The sequence below is a fragment of the Oryzias latipes genome, chromosome 7, assembly GCF_053564925.1.
Source record: "Oryzias latipes strain Hd-rR chromosome 7, Olatipes_Hd-rR_3.1".
In the NCBI taxonomy this organism is placed as follows: Eukaryota; Metazoa; Chordata; class Actinopteri; order Beloniformes; family Adrianichthyidae; genus Oryzias; species Oryzias latipes.
The window spans coordinates 29750042-29773796 of NC_136243.1; the positions used below are offsets into that span (position 1 = coordinate 29750042).

Consider the following 23755-nt stretch of genomic DNA (forward strand, 5'->3'; position numbering starts at 1 on the left):
TGTCGGTACTGATCAGCAGCGTTCAGTCAACAATTTACTGACATCAACATATCAGTACATTGTCAAAGTTTTTTACATCAAATAAAATATGAAGTTTAAGCGTCTTATATTAAGCAATATCATTCTGCCGAAACTATTCTTTGTGCCATTTTGACCTGATATATTAGATTTATTTCAAGCATTAAACATAATAGAATACTGAAATAAAAATGGACAAAAACCCCAACCATTTCAAATATAAAGTACTATGTTGTTTAAAAATAAATAAAAATGAACAAAGATGTTAGAAGATGATGATCTTCTTGACTGTAATTAATCATAAACCTTTGCAATATTGCATTCAGTCCACAAACAATGAATGAATCGCATTTCATTCGTTAAGTGTAGTTAATATCAATCACAGTCAAGTAGTTTGTTTTGTTGCTTGAAAGAGATTAAAATGCTCGTTTATATAATCCCACCCCTACTGAGTGATTTCTTTTTATAATTTTAGTTGCCATAATCTGGGTCTTATCAGATCAAGATCAGATTATTTATAAATTAACAAAATTAATTGCTTATTGATCGTTCCCAAAAAACACCCTTACATCAATTCATTAAATATAATTATGGATCACACTTCATGTAACAGGTCAGTAATAAGTCATTATCATCAGAATACATTATCACATCTTACAAAAAAAGGAGCAACCAGGAAAATAGATCCGGGCAAAAAAGTATTTACCGGCAGTCAGTCACCAAATGCGCAAGTTCTCCCACTTAATAATATGAGGGAGGTGTGTAATTTTTATCATGAGTATTGTCTCTCCTGAAGTATGAGACACAAAGTGAGAAAAAAAACAATATCCAGAAAATCACTGTCTTGTTTGCTTTTGTTTGGGATCATTTTGATCCCACGGGGTGAGATCTTGCATGGAGTCCCAGATGGGGGGAGATTATCAGTAGTCCTGTTTGTCTTCCATTTCCTAATAATTGCTCCCTCTGTTGGTTTTTCACACCAAGCTGCTTCCCTATTGCGGATTCAGTCTTCCCAGCCTGGTGCAGGTCAACAATTTTGTTTCTGGTGTCCTTAGACAGCTCTTTGGTCTTGACCACAGTGGATTTTGGACTGTGACTACAGGTGTCTATAGATAACCAGTTCAAAAAGGTGGAGGGTGGAGGACAGAGGATCCTCTTATGGAAGTTACAGGTCTATGAGTCTGTGAGAGCCTGAAATCTTGCTTGTTTGTAGGTAACCAAATACTTATTTAACACCATCATTTAAAAATAAATTCTTTAAAACTCAAACAATGTTATTTTCTGGATACTTTTTTCTAATTTTGTCTCTCATAGTTGAAGTTTACTCATGATGAAAATTACAGGCCTCTCCCATCTTTTTAAGTGGGAGAACTTGAACAATCAGTGGCTGACTAAATACTTTTTTGCCCCACTGCATCTATTCATATATATATATATATATATATATATATATATATATATATATATATATATATATATATATATATATATATATATATATATATATATATATATACCACCTGCGGAAGGGTGAGAGGGGCGTTTTTTTTATATGATTACTTCAAAAAAGGTTTCTAGCTTCCTCCGTGTATTTCTCCACCTAATTTATGTTTTTGAAATAAAAAGCTTTCATCATGGTTGTGCTTAGATTTTTTAGTTATTTATAAATGTTATGTCTGCATTTGGAAATAATAAAAAAGGTATTACATAATAATAATAATTATTATTATTACCAAAACAATAATGATAAATACACAATTTATTTACTTTCGTGCTTTTTTTTCCAATAAATTAGCAAGTAAGCTGTACTTATTTTACTGAAAATTTTTGTGTATGAAATTTAAATGGCCAATTTCTGCATTTTGAAATACGAAGTGAAGAATTTTAAGCAGCATTCATTTTTACAAGCAATGTAAAGTTTTTGAAACTTTATTATCTGTTTTTTCATTTATTTACCTTTTGGTTGAAACAATCTCGTTTTGGAAATCACTGTAAAGGTTTTTTTTTTTAGGTTGAACACTAAAATGGCCGTTTAACTGTATTTCATGTAGTGGTGTTTAGTTTCAGCGGACAAGTCCTTATCTTTCCTGTGCTAATTGAGGCTGCAAACGGACTCTTTCCTGCGGTTAATTAGAGGTGTCTGTGCGCCACATGATGGATGGCATTAAGACAGCTGTGACCAACAGAGCGCGACGGGACAACTCCCATCTTGCCCATCTGGGTTTCATCTTGGAAAGTCCGGTGGTTTCTGAGCTGCACCTGATCCTCCCTGTTGGCCTTAAGGTGTGAGAGGCAAGACTTTGCAAAAAGTAAACGCTGCCTTGGAATGGGAAAAAAAACACATTTAAGGATTTAAATTAAAACGTACCATCAAAAAGAGACTGTTAGTTCCCTCACAAGTTACCCAGAATTTTTAAAAAAAAGTCACAATTGTAATATTCAAACACAGGTCGGCAATGGCGCAGAGGGCAGTTGACCTCTGATTCCCGTCTTGCCACCTTGGGTAAGAAACTACACCCCATCTTTCATCTGGTAGTTATAGGTTGGCGCCAGTGTTTGACAGTGGAGCCAGCATCAGTGTGTGAAAGTGTATTGGGCCTTCAAGGATGTTTGAAAAGCGCTATACAAGTATATGCTATTTACCATTTAGTCACTTGCAGTAGCATGATGTTCATCCAGAGACTGGGAGGTCATGGGTTCCATTTTATGATTAGCTCCTACCAAAGACCAAATGGTATGAACCTATTTAGTGTTTTTCTAACTTGCTTTAAGGCCAAAAACACTTGACAGTCAGTCCCATTCACTCATTCAATGTTGGGTTCAGTGCCTTGCCCAAGGACACTTTGACACATAAGTGGACAAGGCGTGAATATGTAAACCCTCAGTATTAAACATCAACTCTTTTGATCTATTGTACAAGTGTTCCCAGTGGTCTGGTACACTATATTCTTGGATCCAATCAGATTTTTTTCCATTTGTTCCTCATGAGGCTTTACCTATCCCCTGTTTTATGAAATACTTATATTATAATAACAGTCTATGCTAAATAATTTTTTCTACTTAATAGGACAAGGAAAACTAAGACGTTCATGGATCTAGTCATCAACAAGTTAATGCATCAGAATGGAGTGAAGCAAGGAGCTTCCAGCCCACGCAGCGTATTTTCTACATCACAAATAGGCTCTTTTTTAAATATTTTTTTTGTCTTCACCTGATTCACAACAATTTGAACAAATACTCAGAAACGCAATCCTAAGCGTCATTTTCTTAATATATGTCCTCTATTATCAGAAAATGCCATGAGAACAAGTTATAACACCAAAAACACAAATATCATCAGAGTGGGTTTTAAAACTCTAGAATAGCTGCCAACAGTTAAAAGCTCTGCTACGTTAATTGGGACAAGAGCACGAACAGCTTTAAAAACAAGTACTAAAAGTAAAGTACTTTTCACGTAAAGTTGTGTTTAGTTGCCATTTAAAAAATCTTTGAGGCGGTTTATTTTTGGTATTTTTTTTTCCCTCGGAAAATGTAAAGTTGCACAAACAGTACGGTAAAGCAGATGTTGCACAGAAAGCCAAATGCATTTAAACAGTTTTGAATTAGATCACGAGTTTCCACGTAAATTGATTAAAAACTGATTTGGTGAAACAGATGTAATACGTAGTCGTAGTAGTAGTAGGTCTATCCTGTCAGGGGTTGCCACAGCGAAGCAGCGTTCACTGATTCACAAAGATGCTTAGGCAGTTTTCAGCCAAACTTTATTAATTTCAACCATGTTTGTAAATCTTTGGTGTTGGACCGGACGGAAAATGAAAGAAGGGAAGAAGAGAGAGGGATGTTAGAGAGGGGGGGGGGGGGGGGGTGATAGTGAGAGGGGGGGGGTAAGACCATGAAGCAGCAAGTTTACTGGTTGTTTATCATTACGGTAAGGTTCAAATGTAGTACAAAAAGGGCGGGGCCTGTCCACACACACACTCTCAAATGTTATCAACACACCTGCTAGCTGCAAAAATGTCCACATGTCAACATGCACACAAAACAGATAGTGTTCACACACGCATACCTATGCCTTTAAACCAACTAGTGTGAAATATTTCATTCATTCAATCATGCATCTGCTACATTTTAAATATTATAAAATCATTAAAACGGACAATTTGTGGGAAAACAAAGATTTTATTTGTTTCATTTGGAGAAAACACAGAATGCATAGATGACACTGGCTGGAAGACTGGCAATCCTTTGAAGAGTGAGTGAACGGATGTCTAATCAGTGTCAGACGTTTTCTGTGCATGATGACACTTAAAGCAGGTCTTGTAACCGCCATCTGTTTGAAGGAGCCTCCAACTGAAGGCCCGTTTTCTCAAAACAGTCGTTTCTCATAACTGTGAAGGAAGAAAGAGGATAAGGTCAAGTGTCGAAAAGATCACAGGATCGTCTCCTTGGTGAATGCTGAGGTTTCCTGTCAAGACAGACTGCTGGCACCAAGAGGAAGTTTAACTGAAACTAAGACTTTCCAATAGGACAATGAAACAGAAAAACAAGCACATCTTTGTCAAAAATGCTTAGAGACTGGAATTGGTCTGAACCTGTGTAGGCTGTGGATCCCGCCCTCCATCTGAGCCGACGTTGTCCTCCTCTCAAATTTCAGATCTCCAGAATACATCATGGCTCTGAGGGAAGGAAAGACATGCTGTGACAATGGCAATGGTTTCCCATTGAGTGACGGACAGACCAAAAATGCAGCATCAGTGCAAGAATTGAAAAAATGAACGCCCCTCACCACTTAAAACCAAAGTAAAGCATAGCAACCACCGACTACATGAGAACTAGACTGAGAGATCCCTCCCCCTCGTGTCCCAAACTCAGTTTTTATGGAACCAGTTCACAACAGAGTTTGTCTCAAATAAAAAAAAAAAACAGTACCATAATTCCAATAAAGCCAGATTATTGTTATTATATGCTATCCTCCATTAGAAGTGACCAACAGATGAGATTGGATGGATTTTGGTGTAGTCCCTGACTGTAAAGAGCCAGCTAAGAGTGACTATGACAAAATCATTGCTGAATGTTTAATCTGCTGTGTCAAAGGTCATGGGCGTTTCTGTCCTCAAAGTCATCGGTCGTCTGCTTCCTGTGTTGATAAGATGAAAAATGAAGAGAAGCAGTTTGAACTGAACCATTAGCTCGACAAAGGTCAGTCAGTCCAAATGTGACTCCTAAAACGCCAACACCACCAAGGATTTTAGTTTAGTCCAAATTACATTCAAGGACAGTGACATTTGTTTCGAGGAAAGAAACTACCCTTTGATTCCTATTATACGACAGCAAGAACTGGTTCAAAAAAGAATGAGAAAAAAAAAGAACATTTTTTCTCACCATGCATGTTTTGAACTGAGGACTTGTGCTGTTTTAAATTCAGATGACAGGTAAACTTAGGTATTTGATCCGACCACACAACATTGCTGTGTGAAAAATTCTCCAGATTCCAAACGAGTTTCAGATGATTATTGTTTTTTTTTAACTGAACAACCGTCAGCAGCTCAAACTTGAAAAACAACTATAATACGGCGCCGCAATTGCATCAAAATCTTCCAGGATGGTCACAATTAGAGCAAATCACAGACGAGAGATTGGCCCACCATTTTGCTGTCCCGTCCCAACCCCCCGCACCTCTGTGTTCTGGTCATTGACTTTATATGAGAACTAGACTGAGGGTCCCCTCCCCCCTCGCGTTTCAAACAGGAAGTAGCCTCTGGCTCCAAGAAGCCAAAATCACATAAACCTTTATTGAGAAATAAATATTGTTCTGCTACCTTTTTTTTAATGAACATATTCGTCTATTTTCATGATATTATTTCTTTATTGCAAGTTATTCAAGTAATAAACTGGCAAATTAGATGCCTCAATAAAAGTACCGTATTTTTGACAATTTTATCCAATCCAGAAGTCAGCTATTTTCTTAGTATGACGTCACACTCACTGAGTCCAGTTCTTATATACAGTTAATGGTTTAGACCAGGGGTCGGGAACCTATGGCTCGCGAGCCATATATGGCTTTTTTGATGGTCACATGTGGCTCGCAGACAAATCTTTAATTATACTTCTTTTTTCATTAGTCCTTCTCGGGTGCGATGCGATGCCAGAGGTGCGCAGTAGTAGCGGTGCTTGGAGAGAAAACTATCAGTTTACTATTATCTATTATTTCACAGAGTTTGTACCAACTGGAAACCTGTGAATTGCCGTGCCTAAAACTGCGCGTTCCCGTCTCTGAGAACGAGCGCGCAGATGCGGGGACGGGATGTGTGAGGAAGAAAGCAGAGAGTGGGGTGGGGGGGTTGTGGGCACGGCCAGCAGGTGAATCGCGCAGGGATTGTAAAAACGTAAAACCCGCTGCCCGTCACTCACTGCAGCGTGTGAGTGTGTGTTTGGCTCCACGTCTGTCTCACATCTACAGAACATTCAGACCTACGATCACGTTTAAAGTCTCAACGCCTGCATGAAGCAGAAACTCACCACGCATCAACCAACCAGACTACACCATCAGCAAAACCACCACGAGAAATATTTATCAGCAACAGCATAACAATGTTATTAAATAGAATCCACATGTTTATTGTAATTTAAAAATGTTGAAATATCATCAAATGCCCACATTTATTTGTATAATTAGTTTTAAACATATTGTCGCGGACAGAGTTTAACTGGGTGGCTGTTGGGCCGCGTTATAAATTCTGGAGTTCACTAAACGCATCAAGCAGAGATCTGATTGGCTCTCAGTTCTGTCACTCAGCCTGTTGTTCGGTAGTTTGGACCAATGGGGTTCAGCTATGGGCCAAATAAGGGAAATGGGAGGGCTGGAGCGGGAGCAGGGGAATATAAAGTTGGGAGAAGCGCTTTTATCTCGCTGGAGAGATTCAGGAGTTGCTGAATTAATTGTACGGCGTTTGTTGTGGTCTGCAGTAACCAGAATAAAGAACCTTAAAAGAGGTTAAGTCTCAGTGCCTCAGTGTGGGAAAGAGACGCTACATTATTGTATGGCTCTTTCGAAAATACATTTAAAAATATGTGGCGTTTATGGCTCTCTCGGCCAAGAAGGTTCCCGATCCCTGGTTTAGACCAAAGCTGTTGCTCAGTCCAGAGGCAGTCGACTTTATTTCATCACAGAATATAAATTCACATAAAAACGACACGTGGATGATGAAAAGTATCAGTGAACACAGGATGGTCAGGTGTGCGTCTCTGTACCGTAGCTGTGTGAGGCTCTTGGCCCCGATGTCCTGACAGGAGTGCTGAATGCCGGCCAGCAAGTAGGGGACAAACTTGTGGATGGAGCCTTTATCCTGAACGGCTCCAGAGACGCCCTGAGCCACTTTTATTTTATCACTCTCGCTGGAAGAGGAGAGAACAAATGAGATGAGCAAAGAGCTGCATTTAGGGAAAGGTTTGGTCACCATGGCAATTATAACCATGTTCTCAAAGGAGCAACATTGTTGTCAGAGATCCAGAGCTCCTCTGCAAACAGCAGCAGCAGAAAAGGAAGCTCTGACATGCTGCCCCTGATGATCAGACTTTGAAGAGTTACAGTAAGACTGAAGTCATCTGTTTGGGAGCAGATGAACTTCCACGGCCTGAGAACTACCAACCGGCGGATAAAGAACTACGTTTTAGAAAAACGTGACTCCTGCTGTGAGAGGAGGATCTCCACCGGTTTAAAGAAGTTCTTTAGCAAGAAGAATACCACTGTCATTTTAGCGGACTCATCATTTTTCACCACAAGACAGAAAATGAAATGAGGAAGAGGTGTTGAAAGCTGGGAAAACTGGCAGAGGAAGCAGCTTGCGTAAGCAAGTGACAGTACCTGAAGTATCGGTTCTGAGAGCCCAGGTTTTTGTCCATGGCGTCCAGAGAGCCCATCCCGCGGTATTTCTTCAGCCTGATGCCGTCAGAAAAAAAATACTCTCCAGGAGCTTCGGTGGTGGCAGCCAGCAACGATCCCATCATCACTGGAAGGAGAAGGAGCGTCTGATTTTAATGCAACAGTCTAAGAGTTGTGTCTGCAAAAGACCTTCATGTGGAATAACAAAATGCCACATTGACTTAGATGTACTTTGAAATATAAATGGCTGGAACGAGTATCCCAATACTCTGATATTAGCGATCTCTTCTAGAAAAAACAATATGGCTTATTTGCAATCTTTTTAAGTATAGTAAAGAACAAGCAGACTCTATAATTGTTGTTCTGAAATAGCTAAATCTTGCTGAATTTTACGTATAAACTAAACAAATCAACTGCACTACAGTCACCGGACGTGTGACCGATCTTCAAAGTAAATTGTTGGTGAAGCTTCTCAATTTTTAGGTAAAACTATTAGGTCGATAAAACGAACGCGGTTTGAAGTGAAGAATTTTTCAAAAATCTTGTGATCAACTGAATGTCACGTCATGTGACTGACTGCTGCCATGGCGGCGAAGTCAAACTGAAACGGTAAAATGTTCATGTAAAGTGTGAAAGTTTTTTTAGCTTTTCACTAAAGATGAAAAAAAGTGTTTATAAAACATGTCTGAAGGAAACACTGTTGGTAGTTTAGATTAACGGACTGGAACTGTCGTCAGCTAAACTCTGAGGATGGAAAAACTGGAGAACATTTTCCGTTTTTTGTTGTTAAATGATCCAAAGCAAAACATGTTTATGTTTTGTTTACTGCTGAAGTTAACCAGGAAGTAAACAGAAAAACTTTTGCGTGTGTATAATTTCCTTCTTTCTAAATCTTTGATGTTTTATCTAATATGTTTTGTTGATTCTGATCTATTCCTCTTAATAAAAGGTAGAAGTGATGGTTAATAAAAGCATATTTTAATTTTCAAACATCCAGTACAAAGTCATGCATATCATATTAAATAGTAAAAGCTGTAGTTTGATCTGTTCATCTTGAAATCGGTTGCCACCAAAGCAACGACCCCCAGTCCCACTAAACAGGGATTCCCGCTCCACTGGTCCCCACCTGTTGATGCCCCCAGAGCCAGGGCTTTGGCGACGTGTCCGACGTTCTGGATGCCTCCATCGGCGATGACGGGAACACCGAAGCGCCTGGCGTACTCTGACACTTTGTAGACGGCCGTGGCCTGGGGTCTGCCGCACGCCAGCACTGATGAAGAGGAGGGAAGAAGAGCTGAAGAAGCGCGTTCCAACCCAGTCAGCTTCATCAAAACAGGAGGCTTCAACTTTTTTCATCTTCACCAGAAAGCTGATGTTTGCCATAGGATGTGTGTTTGCAGCCTACAGGCTTCAACATTTCCCACTTTAGAGTTCATCTTTTATTTTATAATAAATCATTTCAGCTTTTCTGATCAGCTACAGTAATGGGTTTGGTGTGTGTGTGTGTGTGTGTGTGTGTTGGGGGGGGGTAAACAGACTGTGATTGTTAAAGTTGTTAAACATGAAAATGAGGAAGTTAAGTTTGTCGCATCAGCAGGAAACACTCCACGGTTTTGAGTTTTGTTGTTAAAATCATATAATAATAATTTAGAAAAATCGCAGAAAGTTCATCCCTTTGAAAATTATCTGAAAGTTTAGCTCCTCAATAAAGAACTAGCAGAATATTCTAATGATAACCCAACAAAAGACAGACTCCATTTCCCTGCCAAAGTCTGCTTTTGTTTCTTTTGTCTTTCTGGTTATCCTTTCATCTCATGGATTATGAGGAAATGCTTTCAGTGCAGGATGTTAATATTCAGTGTGAATGTTGAGCTAAAATGGTTTACTTTTGCTTTACTGGAAGAAACTGAATCTGATGATTAAGGTTGTTTTATTTATTTATTTTTGCTCAGCATAAACCTAAACAGCTCTGTATGTTCAGGGAGTCACTTCCTGGTTAAAGTAACCTGAAGCAGAATTTAGGAGAATTTGAAGTAATAAAGAGCAGACTGAGACCCCACACATTGTTCAGAGAGCAGACAGGCTTGCAGCAATGCTACAAACCCCAAAGACAGCAAAACATCTGCTTTTAAAGATGATATACAATGACTTTGAATCACGAGGGTAAGATTTCAAACCCGCACAGCGGCTCAGCAGAGACACCGTGTGGCTGCAAGCTCCATTTCCAAGCAACCGCCTAAACTCTGCTGTTACAAAACAGCTTTAGGAGTTAAAAGTATTTTTTCAGTCTAGATAAGTAACAAACTGTGACTGTCACAGCAAGTGAGAAAAAAAAAGCACTTTTTTCTGACCTTTTCGTTTATAAAAAACATACGGTTATGAGAAGAAAAGGTCAGTAAAGTGGAAGAATAAGGAGCATCATTCTCTCCAAGTCATCAAACGGATTAGTGCAAACAGCACAAAACCCCAAAACCCCAAAGACCAGCTCTATAAATCTACAACACTGTCTACGAGAACTGGACTGAGTGACCCCTCCCCCCTGGCGTTCCAAACAGGAAGTTTCTCCAAGGAGGCCAAAATCCCATAGACTTCTATAGAAATAAACAGCTATTTGTCAGAATAATCATTTTTTGCTCTGATTCCTTTTAACATGTTCTTGTTAATCCTATTTTTGCATCCAAATTATTTTTTCTTGATTGTAAGTTAATTAAGTTATAGATTAGCGAATCAGATGCCTCAATTAAAGTCTTGCGTTGAACTTTCATTGTGTTTGCTTGACAGATTCTGCCACACTCGCTATCAAGTGGTAGGGGTGTGGCCTTCCAACAAGCCTACTCTTGATTGGAGGAATGTTGACTCAATCTGCTTGGACCAATAACTGCTTACTGACAAGGTCTGGCTCCAACATGGTGTGCACCTGAACTGACTTCACTTAGTTGGGGCCGGACGTAAACCCGTTTCTATGGGTGACGTCACTCGCACTCGGTCCAGTTCAGAACTTCCGCTACAAATGCAAAGCTGTTACCCAATCAGTGCAGCAGGCAGTGATGGGGAAAGGGCACGGGAGTTGTGGGGGCCAATTGATGTGCAGCAAAAGTCAGTGGGGGAACTTACTGGAGTATCCCGTAACAGTGGTTGGGGTTTTGGGGCTGTGGAGCTTTAAAGCTGGTGGTACACTAAGGGGAGCTGCACTCGGACACGAGAACGGAACAAAACAGAGGAACATTCACAGAAAAGACAACAGACAGAAAAACAGGGGGAGGTAGGAAAGGCAAGAAAATGAAGATGGAAAAACAAAAGGAAGATAAGGAATATGAACAAGAATGAGATACTGATTTGACCTGAAAAGAATGATCAAAATAGCAACATAAGACAGAAAGTAAAGACAAAAACAAGTCTGCAACACGCCAGATGCCACAATTTAAAAACACATTGTAAGAACATTTTTGAAATAAGACCCCTTAAATAGAAAGGTTTTTTAAAAATCTCAATCATTTTGTGGACCCCAACTTTTCAGTTGTTTAATGTTCAGTTCAGTTTAATGTTAAACAATATTTTCATGGACCTGTACAAGGCTGAAGAATCAGATTATAAAAAATTACAGAAAAAATATACAGTTAAAAATACCACCAATTGAGCAAGTTCTCCCACTTGAAAAGATGAGAGAGGCCTGTAATTTTCCCTCATAGGTATACCTCAACTAAAAAATGAAAAAAATAATTCCAGAAAAATCACATTGTCTGATTTTTAAAGATTTTATTTGTTAATTATGGTGGAAAATAAGTAACAAAAGTTTAATACAATACTTTGTCATACACCCTTTGTTTAGCAATGATAGCAGCCAAACATTTTCTGTAAGTCTTCACAAGGTTTTCACAAACTGTTGCTGGTATTTTGGCCCATTCCTCCATGCAGATCTCCTCTACAGCAGTTGTGTTTTGGGGCCAACGCTGGGCAACACAGACCTTCCACTCCCTCCAAAGATGTTCTATGGGGTTGAGATCTGGAGACTGGCTAGGAACTCCAGGACCTTGAAATGCTTCTTATGACGCCACTCCTTTGTTAGCCGGGCAGTGTGTTTGGGATCCTTGTCATGCTGAAAGACCCAGCCATTTCATCTTTCATCATTTCATCTTCAATGCCCTTGCTGATGGAAGGAGGTTTTCACTCGAAATCTGACCATACATGGCCCCATTTATTCTTTTACATGGATCAGTCGTCCTGGTCCCTTTTTGTTGAAAAAAACCCCCAAAGCATGATGTTTCCACCCCCATGCTTTACAGTGTTCTTTGGATGCAACTCGGGATTCTTTCTCTTCCAAACACGATGAGTAGAGTTCTTACCAAAAAGTTCTATTTTGGTTTCATCTGACCATAGGACAACCTCCCAATCCTCTTCTGGATCATCCAATCGCTCTCTAGCAAACACTAGACGGGCCTGCACATGCACTGGCTTTAGCGGGGGACACGTCTGGTACTCCAGGACTTGAGTCTCTGGTGTGTTACTGATAGAAATCACAGGCCTCTATCAACTTTTTAAGTCAGAGAACTTGCACGATTAGTGGGTGACTAAATACTTTCTTAAACCCCACTGTGGGTCATGATTTTTTTCTCTCCAAGGCCGGTACCAACCGTCCAGTAAACCGTTTTCAACTTCTTCTGGTTGTAATGTCAGAAATGCGGACAGAGTGAACTTGAGAGAAGCCACACTGAATCCCATCAAACTTCCAAACTGCAGTTGTTGCTCCAGAAAGTGTCAGGATGGTCCAGGATCACAGCCTCCTGGCTGTGGAGTGGACCCTGTTGCTGCCTGGTTTGCGTGCTGTGGTGATGTTTGGTAGCTGAGCTGAGGTTTAAGAGATTCTGGATATTTTGTTCCCTCACAGCAGAGCCAGAGTTTTGTGCATGTATGCTTTGTGTGTGGGGTCATGAGGTGTACGTGTGTTAATTGAGGGGAAGGCAGGGCAGAGGGGTGGGTTGGTTTTAATTGTGTGTGTGTGTTTTGTTGTTAGGCTTTAATATTAAAGCCCTTTGAGCTGTAATCCGTTAAAAGCACTTTCAGGGCTCCAGACTGCGACCAATTGGTCGCATTTCGCGACCAAGATTTAAGAGTGTGCGACTGAATTTTACATCCAGTCGCACATGTGCGACCAAATTTTACATCCAGTCGCACATGTGCGACCAGTAAATTTGCCTGACCCACCCTCCGTATTTTTTATACATTAAAGTAGAAGGGGCACATCAATGAGCAATGAAATAATCAATGAGACGCAAGCGCACACGCACGCAGGCAGACACACACACTCGCGCACATACTCATGAAACGCGAGCACACACTTGCGTGATGTCCGTCTGTGAGTCGGCCACTGCGTGTGAAAAGAAAGGGAAAGCCACTGTAATTGGCTAAAATGCGTGGAGGGGGCGGGGCCTAGAGATAATCGAGCGCGCGTAAACATCTGTTGGAAGGAAACGGAGACAAATATCATCACAACCTGATAAGTGCGTCTGAGCTATGAGTAAGTGAACTATTGATTCATTCTTCCGACCTGCAGCTGGTGTACCAGTGCCAGAGTCTACAGCAGGGGTCTCAAACTCGCGGCCCGCGGGCTGTATTTGCAGTCTCCAAGATGATATTTTGCGGCCCCCGCCTTAATATGAAAGTTTAATGTTACTGCAGGCCGCCAGTTTTAATGAATGACACTTTTTCATCGTCGTGCATGGAGATGACCAACCAATCACAGCGGGGTAAATGACTCTTGGGGGTTCCTTACTTTCCTTTTTAGAACGTATCTATTCACTCGTAATTTTCTAAATACATGCAGTCCGTGCTGAAATTTTCTCTGGGTCACACAGACCCGGAGGAAGGTTTAGGTTTTGGTTACGGCGGCGCATCAAACGGGTTACGGCAGCACACCGCTCTCGTCCCGCGGGAGTCGGGTCAGCTGAGGAGAATAAATGTCCCACACCTACATGCGTGACAGCTAACGGGGCTTGAACTTTAAACACGCTCGAGCAAAGTGCAAAGGGCGACAGTGGCTCAGGTGGTTGAGCGGGTCGTCCAATGATCGAAGGGATGGCGGTTCGATCCCTGCTCCCACCAGCCAAAATGTCGTTGTGTCCTTGGGCAAGACACTTCACCCTCCTTGCCTCCAGTGTGGCTCCACTGGTGTGTGGATGTGTATGAATGATCCCGGTGATGGTCAGAGGGGCCGTAGGCGCGAAATGGCAGCCACAGCCTCTGTCAGTCTGCCCCAGGGCAGCTGTGGCTACAACCATAGCTTACCATCACCAAGTATGAATGAGGAGTGAATGAATAATGGACACAATGTAAGCGCTTTGGGTGTCTTGAAAAGCGCAGATAAATCCAATCCATTATTATTATTATTATTAAAAACAACATTAGTTTTAGACACACTGAAAATACGTGGGGAAAATGCAACGATAGACGTGCTTGAGATGAACCGGCACCTCGCCTGGATCGGATAGTATGATCTGTGTTATTATATATTTTATGATTATTTTAATGTTTTGTAATGTATGTAGCATTTTTTTAATGAATTGGTATTTTAAATTATTTTAATTAATCACTCAACTATAAAAACCATCAGGACACATGTCCCATAATGCATTGTTTTGTAGTCTGTAGGGCAGCTTTCAGTCAGTTCAGTTTCCAGCTGTGTCCGGGTAGGTTTGCCCCTTGCTCCCACCCCTTTCTTGCGATATTTTTGTGATGATTGACAGTTGATGTTGGAGCAAAAACAAAAATATATGTCACACACCAGGTGATCTGCGCAGCGTTGAGTCCCCTGGGTGATCTCAAACACGGTTATTGTGCATCTTGGCTGCACCTATTTGGTGTCACAAAGATAAATTTCCATCTGTTTTCTTTACTATTTGTAATGTCATGACAGCGATGGTGCTGTCAGTTTACCTTGTTGTTGCATCTTCAAAAGTGCAGAATAAAATGTGACACTGAATTTGAAACAGCACATTTTAATTTCTGCATCTATTAATAAAGTATCTATTAGCAATACAGTGGAAATTAATAGATTTGGTTAGCATGTTGATTTACGGCATGCGCCCCTTAATTTTCTGGTTGTGCCCCTAGAATTTTCAGTTAGGGGCCACTGTGCTCCTAGTGAAAAAAGTTAGTCTGGAGCCCTGACTTTATGAATAAAGTTTGATCGATTGAACAGAAATCTGCTGGAAATGATCCCAAAAAAGCTGCAGATCCCAAACTGAGGGCAATCTGTTAAATTGCAACTGTTAAACTAAACAGTACAATTCTGACTTACAAGTATTTGTGTTACAACATTATTTTACTGTCAAAACAAAGTAATGAAAAATAAAAAGTAACTGCATCTAACTGCAGCACTGCTCTTGGGCTTTTATTTTGAAAGCCACACTCACCTTCCTGTGTGATGCAGATGGAGCCGCTGCCCATCCCCACCCTCAGTGCATCCACTCCTGCGTCAATCAAGTTCTTGGCTTGAGCTGCTGTCACCACTGCGCCGGCCAAAGGGACAGAAAACGTTTGATTGCATCATCGATGAGAGCTCAGACACAAAAATGCCTTTAAAGTAATAAACATGTTTTCTTTTGATGACCATGATTTCTTTCTGCTCGTTTCCTGTTGGATTAGACTACTTACCGTTGCCTCCGATGACCTGTAGGTCGGGGTACTTTTCTTTGATGTATTTGATCATGTTGATCTGGAAGATGGAGTTGCCTTGAGACGAGTCCTGGTGGACAAGGAGACACACAATACTAAATTACATATTTACCAACACCAAAAAGAAAGGTTTAAAGACTCAAAAAACCAGAACTGTGCATAGTTGTCTGCAAGTGGATGAATCGGAACGGATCAAAGCGGCGATCGTGGTCCGCCTAGCACATTGTCCACGTGACAAATATGATCTTTTTCAAACTGCATTTCTTTGTCTGCTCCTGATTCACAACAATTTGGATAAAAGATATTCTCAGAAATGCAATTTTAAGTTTAACTTTCTTCAGATCCTTCATCATCGCAAAAATGTCACCACATGTTAAAAACACGGAAAATTCGATTTTTATTGGAGTGGGCTTTTGACCTTATAAAATAGAACAGAATAGAAATTGCTTTTTGTTTCAAATTTGATAGTTTTTCTATTCCTTTCTGAGACACCTTTTGAAAATTAATTTTAACATCTCCAAAAACAGTGAAGGAAAAATTAAAGTTTTACCACCAGCTTTGTAATACTAGGCTGTTGTACACAACCAAAAGTCCCAGCTGTAGTCTAAAGGAAACACTGGTTTGTGTTAGTTTTCAAAGAGCCTGAAAGTCTTCCTCACCAGTACAACCACATCCACACCACTCTGCACCAGCAGGTCCAGCCTGTACTTGTCATCGTTGTGAGTGCCGATGGCGGCGCCACACAGCAGCTGTTTTCGAGAGTCTTTGGACGCCAGAGGAAAGTCTCTGTTCTTCTTCAGGTCTGTGCGGGCAATGATGGACACCAGAGAGCCCTCCTCATTTACGATGGGCAGCTTCCCTGCAGGAGGATCCACAGTTTGTTTCAATTAAGATGTCAAATAAAATCTGATGTTTTGAAAAGCAAAAAGGGCACTGGTTACCTTTCTTGCTTCTCTGGAGGATTTCATTTGCTTGTTTGAGAGTCACTCCTGCAGGAGCAACGACTAAATCCTCCTTCTTTGTCATCACCTACAGTATTGATAAAAGTTTATTAACTCACACTTTAAACTAGAGATTTCCCAAACTGTTTGTTTTTTGGCCCCGATCGGATTCAGAGTCATTTGATTTACTTTAATAATACGTCAAAAAACAAATGCAAAATAAACAGATCCATGTTGTTCCCATTTTTTATTTATTTACCTTATTCTATCATTTAACACGTACACAATGCACTTCTGTAACCTTTAACAAGGAAAATCGTGTAAATTTGAACAAATTGATACTGAATTCAGACAGCAGCTCTGCTGTGATGCTGTCAATGTGCGACTTTGTAGTTGTTTAACAGAACTAACCCAACTATTCTCTATTATGCAATGGATAACGCGTGACGAGGTGTTCGTCACTCGGGAAAAAAATCAGAAATTGAATTAAACAAAAAAAAAAATTTGCGATTTTATTTTAAGGCCATATCGCCCAGCACTAAGATAATGGCATGGATAAGAGGTTTAGGATCAATACATGTTGGATTCCCCAGAAGAGCTCTCTGGATGGATATTTGGTTCTTTTTCCCCCCTTAATTGATCAAGAGTGGGAAAAAATCCATCTTGGTGGTGAAAAAAGTAAAGGTTGGAAGTCTGTTATGAAAAGAACAGATCACTTTTTCAGTCTTATATTAATCTTTTACTGTGCCACAGTGTAACGTTTCAGGAACTGTGTCATTAGTCTGAGCTTTTTCAAGCATTCGGTTTTCTCATTCGACACGATTTGAATTACAAAATACTCATTAATGCAGTTTTAATCATAAATTCTTTTATATAGCTCCTCTCTTATGAGAAAAACGCAACAAGAGCTTGTAAAAAACATTAAAAAAAAAAGACTATTTTTCTTTGGGTGGGTCCTTAAACAGAAAAAAGTGAGACTGCTTTCAGCTCCACAGTGTGTCACTACTTTGAATCTAACAGTGTCCCATAAAAAACAGGGAAATAATTTGGATTCTTGATCGTGTGTAGTAAAAAAAAAACCTCAACAAATTTTGTAGATATAAGGGTGAAGATTTTCAAATATTCTCAGGTTATTGTAACCCACAGAGGTCAACTAATCTAAGTCTCTAAGATGTTTTCTCTTCGAATGATCTGCAAAGTTTGCTCTCTCTATGTGCTTTATTTCAGCTTAAGTTTCAACAGGAAGACTTTAAGCTTTAAAGAATATTAAAGTGTAACTTTATCAAAGTTTCTCACCTCATTCAGCAGCAGACTGTGCTCATCCTCCTTTAGAAAATCAATGTCTCTTGAAGAGATGATGCCCACGAGCTTGCCGCCCATCTTGCCGTTCTCTGTGATGGGTATTCCACAAAAGCCGTAGCGCGCTTTGGCCTGGAAGACATCCCGGACTCGCTCGTTGGGGCTCATCACCACGGGGTCTGTGATGAAGCCCTGCTCGTATCGCTGCAGGGGGGGGGGGGGGGGGGGGTCGGTGGCCACGGGAGGAGGGGGTAAGGAGAAACAGGGTTGGTAGAGGAAAGAAGGAGGGAACAAGAAATCACTAAAAGCTGGGGGTCACCTGGATCCAACTACAGCACAAATGCCATGCACAAATAAAGACACTTTGAGTTTCAGACTGTCAACAAAAAGGAGACTAGTTAAGCTTGGAAAGATGGTTTGACAAGGGGAAAACAGAGAGGCTGAAAGAGGAAATGGTTACCGTTATGATGGCAATAAAAGACAATCACGGAAAAACGAATGGAGTACAAGAAAAAACAGGATCACACACAATCCTTACCTTGACTTTATGGACTTCGTTAGCCTGGAACTCTGGAGTACAGTTGTGATGGATGAAGCCAATGCCTCCTGTTAGCTGAAAGCAGAAAAGCCAAACCTGTGACGGGACCTGCAGCTGCCAGCCAAAACAACTGGAACGTGCGCTGTTCTCACCGCCATGGCGATGGCCATGTTAGCCTCCGTGACCGTGTCCATGGGCGAGGACACGAACGGCGTCTTCATGGTGATTTTTTTGGTAAGTGCCGATGTCAGGTCCTGGACAAAAGACACAACGGCTTAATGCAAATGATTGAAATATGAAATTAGGAATATGGGACTTCTGGAAAGAAATGAGTTAATAAGCCTTTAGGTAGAATCCTCTCAAATGAAGCTGATTAATTAAGGAACGTAAAAATGCTCAGGTATGCATTCAAACAGGGGCAGATTGTGTGTGTGGATGTAAAACACACAATGGTGAGCATCAGCACACTGTGCGGAAGTTTATTCAGGCAAAGTAGGAATTTTTGATTAATTTTTTCTTTTCTTTATTGCAGAAAAAACATGAACTTTTAACCTTTTTACTGATACAATACATCAAACTGCAATCATTGATGAATATTTTATATGAATTTTTATATTCAAATCCTAGAGGCTCACAGATGAATTCTGATATTTATTCTCAATAGCTGCCAATGAGATGAAATGTATGACGAATTGTGGGCCCTACTTCCCTACATCAGACACACCACTTTGTTTTGCAATTGTTGATGATGAATATTTCATTTTCATTTTTTATATAATTAAAATGCAAAGGCTCGCATATAATGAGCGACAATCTTTCTCTATAGCTTCCAAACAAGGTGATCCAACAATCCAACTGTGTCCCGAATCGGGGGTCCTCCTTCCCTACATCACACACCACTTTGCTTTATTCATCATCAATGATTGCCAAACAAACTGGTGCGTCTAATGTTTTTATGTCAGTGCCACAATTCAGTCGATATTTGCTTGGAAACTGTTGGAAAAAAATATCAATTTGAAAACCAGTGTTCTTATAAAAACATTCCTCATCGTTTAAGCACAAAATGAGGAATTGTTTCATTTTACTTCGAAAAGCATTTAGAAAATATTAGATTTTAATTCATATCTTGCATTGGTTCATTTGTTGACGGTCCCTAAGAGCCACTGTTGGGGATCCGTACTGAGCATCTGTCGAACATAACACTAACTTCACCACAGTTTGATCTGGTGTAATCTGTTTAAAACATGGAGGTTGCAGGATTAATATTTAAAGACAAACATCGTTTCAGTAAAGCCTCAAACGACTGAAGAAAAACCTCAAATTAACTAACATTGTGACATAATGGGGTTAACAGGAGCAAATCTAGTGGTCAATGTTTTATTTGTTGCCATGGAAGCATTTGGAGCGCATGTTAAATATTTATTCTCCATCATAACTCACCACTTGGTCAGCCGTGAAGTCTATGTACCCTGGCAGGATCAGGAAGTCACTAAAAGAGAGCCGAAGAGCTGTTAGGACTTCCAAACACCTGCTGATGCCGACAGCAAACCGTGTTCATATCAAACATTTAGACCAGGATTACCAATGATTTTCAGAGATTTGCAATAAAAAACTAAATATTTGAAACAGAATTTTGTTCTTTGGCAAATCTTCTTTTTTTTATTATTATTATTATTCTGCAGTCAGAAATGTAAAATACGAATGACACGTTCTCAACACAGCATAGATTTTACTTGACTATTTCTTGTCACTAAAAAAATCACCTCAAAACAAATAATAAAAACAAGAATAAACTTCTTTCTGAACTGTTTTTCACTTAAAACTGATCAGATGAAATAGTTGCTTGGTGCTGTTAAAATGACAGATTGGTGGTTGTTTAAGCCAAAAAACGCACTCCGATCATATCTAGAGCTATTTTAAAAGTATTCCCTGCAGGACTGCACAATCGGAGGACAAATGTGGTCACAATATGTGATATATGAACACATAGCAAAGCAAAAAAAACACATTATTTCCATTGGAAAGTCAACATGAGTTATACTCCAAATGAGTCGTTTAAACTTAAAATTATCAAATATAAAATATTCATTCATTCATTTTCTAGTCCGTTTTGTCCCTTTCAGGGTCGCGGGGCTGCTGGAGCCTATCCCGGCCACTTGTGGGCGAAGGCAGGGGACACCCTGGACAGGTTGCCAGTCTGTTGCAGGGTAGAATGTCCTCAATCACACACCCATTCACTCTCACATTCAAACCTATGGACAATTTAGAGTTACCAATTAACCTGTGAATGAACAAAAATGAAGTATAAAATAGTTTTCTACTTGATTTGTTTAATCCTTCAAGCTGCCATGAGATCGTTTCACCATGTGTGTGCACGTTTAAGTGTTTACGCATTCCCCCGCGAAGGGGGGTCTAAGGGCAGGGAAGTACAGTTTGGCTTAGTCAGTTTGTTAGATCAATTCAATATTTTCCTATTGAATTCTATGTATTCACGATCCTTTGATTTTATGTTTAACTTTTTCAATTACCTATACGAAAGCCCAACTGTTGTTGTGAATTTGGGCTATACACATAAAATTGAATTGAATTATTTTGTAATGCATGAATCAAACAGGCTGACATCTCAAAGACGGTACGTTTTTGATGTACTGTGCAAGCTTTTAGAATTATGATTATGCCGTTTTTATCCAGAAAATAACAGTCGTTTTCTAGGACATAGTTTCTGCAGAGCGGCAGGAGTTCAGGTTGAGAGTGTGAGGGGCTGTAAGCTAGTTGGAGAGCTAGTAAACAGCCAGCAAAAGCAGAATTACTCAACGGTCCTTATGATGTCCCAGAAAAACTGTAGGGTTTTACGTAATTACCATTTTTATACATCACGTGTCAAACTCAAGCCCGGGGGCCAAATTTGGTCCGCAGAGTAATTATAAATGGCCCGTGAGATCATATCCAATGTGCATTAGAGGTGGCCCGCGCTATATACTGTTCCAATAATACTACAAGTCCCACAGTGCTTCGCTAGTACCTAGGGGCACAGTCGAAACCGGCAAGCGCTCCTTTTTATCTGTTGACAGTCATTGACAGCCGTTAATTTCACCCTCCCACAAAACTGGCCAAACAAAAGATTGGACAACAGGAGCTTTCAAGACAAGCCTGCTAAAATAATAAGGTTTTCCTCAGCTCACAGCCTGACCGCAGACATTGATGAACTTCTGAGCATCTAAGAAAAGATGCCGGGTATCTGGCTTAGACCAATGTGCAGAGGAAGTCAGAGTGTAGCAAACTGAGCTAGAACATATCAGTTTCTTCTGCACTTTTTCTACCGCAAAGCATCGTCTGTTGAAATGTTGGATTTTTATTGAATGGCGTTATTTTCGGTTCTTTTAAAAAGATTACCTTTAAAAAAGAAACTTGAAAGGATACGTGGAGAAACATCCTTTATTTATTAAAATAAGAAAAGAATATCAACGATGTGTCTTTTCATTCTAATTTAATTTTTCATGTGTTTGTAACATCAAGCTTTGGTTGTTCCAGTTTCTGTGTTTAAGCAAAACTAAAGTTTTCTTCCATATGAAAAGGTTAAACAAAATATATCAGTTGCAGTCAATTTTTCAATAGATATTAAGTTTGGCCCGTGCCGTTACTTCAATGCTTAATTTTGGCCCACTGTGAATTTGAGTTCGACACCCCTGTCATACATAAACCACACAGGTTTGTTTGTTTTTTTTAATTATTATTATTTTGGTTAAAAATGGCTTGATCATAATTAATAATCATAAAAGACCACTGGGAACGCTTTCACAATAGATTTTTAAAAAAATGATCAGGATGGATCTGTAAAGTCAGCTGCACTGGAATCACTAGACCTACTTTAAGAGACAGAGGCACAATAAGCAGGATCTAAAATTAGGACTCAAGTGCCAGCACGCCCAAAGACTGGGTCACCACTTCAGAAGCCAACTTTTACAGTCTAACAAGATCTCAGACCCGGTTTTCCTTTTTTTTCTCCCCTGAGTAGTTCCAGTTTTGAACTTCAGCTAACATTTCAATCTACAACTGAAAAAACCCCCATCTGCTACAGTCTGTCTGTTATTTATGAAATAATGGTGTATAATGTAAACATACTATGTCCCCACAAAAACAGAGAAGTTGGAACATTAGAACCTTAAATGTCGCACTTGATCTAGAGTAATACATTATCAGATACTTATGATTATGAATTAGAATGCAGCATTTCTTTAAGCATTGGTTTGCAGAGGTGGAGTAACAATAACGGCAGGATGATTTTTTTTCCACGTGTCTGTAAGCGAGCTTTGCGGCTTTACTTGTAGGTGAGTCCGTCTCCTCCGTTGAAGAGCTGCTGTCCGCTCAACCCATCGTCAGGGACGTAACCCGTTTGCCCGCTGATGAGGTAGTCCGCCATAACGTGACAATGCCTCGACCAGTACAAATTTACAGTAACTTAATGTTGACGCAACGCCAGACAATCAAACACACACACGAAAGCAGTAACCAGAACTTTCTCTCTACCGGAGCAGCAAGCTAAAGATCCTGTCGCCCCCCTACTCGACCCTTCGTAAAGGAGGGACACTAAGACGTTTTTAAATTTTTAGTATTGGCTATCGAGCAAAGGTGGAGGAAAAAAATACGTCTTTATATTAAATAAAATTCTTCCTTTTTAAGGCCTCACTGCTTTTACAAGGCTCCAAGCTCATGTTCTCCCCTGTCCCCTAGCGCACGTGGGAGATATAACTCATTTTTTCCCCCAACTTTATTGAAACAAAATGCGCTCGTTTTTTTCTTCATCTTTATTGAACAAAGCGTTAACATACAAAATCTAACATCAAGGAATTAGACAGAACATCAGCAGTAATAATCAATGCCATCATTCCAGACTTATTTGATGACCTCAAGTAGTAATCGTATCAGAAATATATCAAAAATAGAACTTGCTGATAAGAAAATAAAGTATCTTAAATTATATAAAAGAGAATACAAAAAATAAATAATAATGTTTACAATACAAAGTTTTCTTAGAGGAGGGGATTACATATTAAATAAAAAGGCACAAATTGTTCCAGTGTTACTTGCTTTGGGTGTGTTAATTTTTTTTAATATATTCATAAAACTGAAGCATCTCGATCTTAAATACAGTAAAATTGGGAGTTGTTTTATTTATTCTGCACTTATTTATGTAAAATTTGGAATGGAGAAGTAACAAATTAATACTATTTTCTACTTTTTTATCATCAGAATTGAAATATATGAGGATTTTAGTTTAGCTCGTGCTGGTTTGCGGCGCCTTCCGTCCGTGAAACCCGGGTTCGACTCCGGGCTGCTCCCTGTTCCCTTCTCTACCTCTGCCAGTTCCAAGCCCGGCTTGAGAAGGTTGCGTCAGGAAGGGCATCC

At 39.9% G+C, this 23755-nt stretch overlaps 1 protein-coding gene across 2 annotated transcripts; it reads right to left on the minus strand.

Annotated features, from left to right (window-relative positions):
• Positions 1-4177: 4177 nt before the first annotated feature.
• On the minus strand, positions 4178-23122 carry impdh2 (IMP (inosine 5'-monophosphate) dehydrogenase 2). 2 transcript variants are annotated; one of them, XM_023956429.2, is made up of 15 exons: positions 22672-23118; positions 19790-19838; positions 18502-18603; positions 18350-18424; positions 17809-18015; positions 16513-16600; positions 16231-16430; positions 15551-15641; positions 15310-15405; positions 11015-11086; positions 9027-9170; positions 7883-8027; positions 7270-7413; positions 4611-4694; positions 4178-4406 (listed from the first exon to the last, which is right to left on the minus strand). In XM_023956429.2, the coding sequence occupies exons 1-15, from the start codon at positions 22767-22769 to the stop codon at positions 4385-4387; spliced, it is 1617 nt and encodes a 538-aa protein (XP_023812197.1). In that variant the 5' UTR covers positions 22770-23118; the 3' UTR covers positions 4178-4384. The 2 variants fall into 2 exon arrangements, with proteins under 2 accessions (XP_023812197.1, XP_023812198.1); XM_023956430.2 differs by lacking the exon at positions 11015-11086 and having other exon boundaries at positions 22672-23122.
• Positions 23123-23755: the final 633 nt, after the last annotated feature.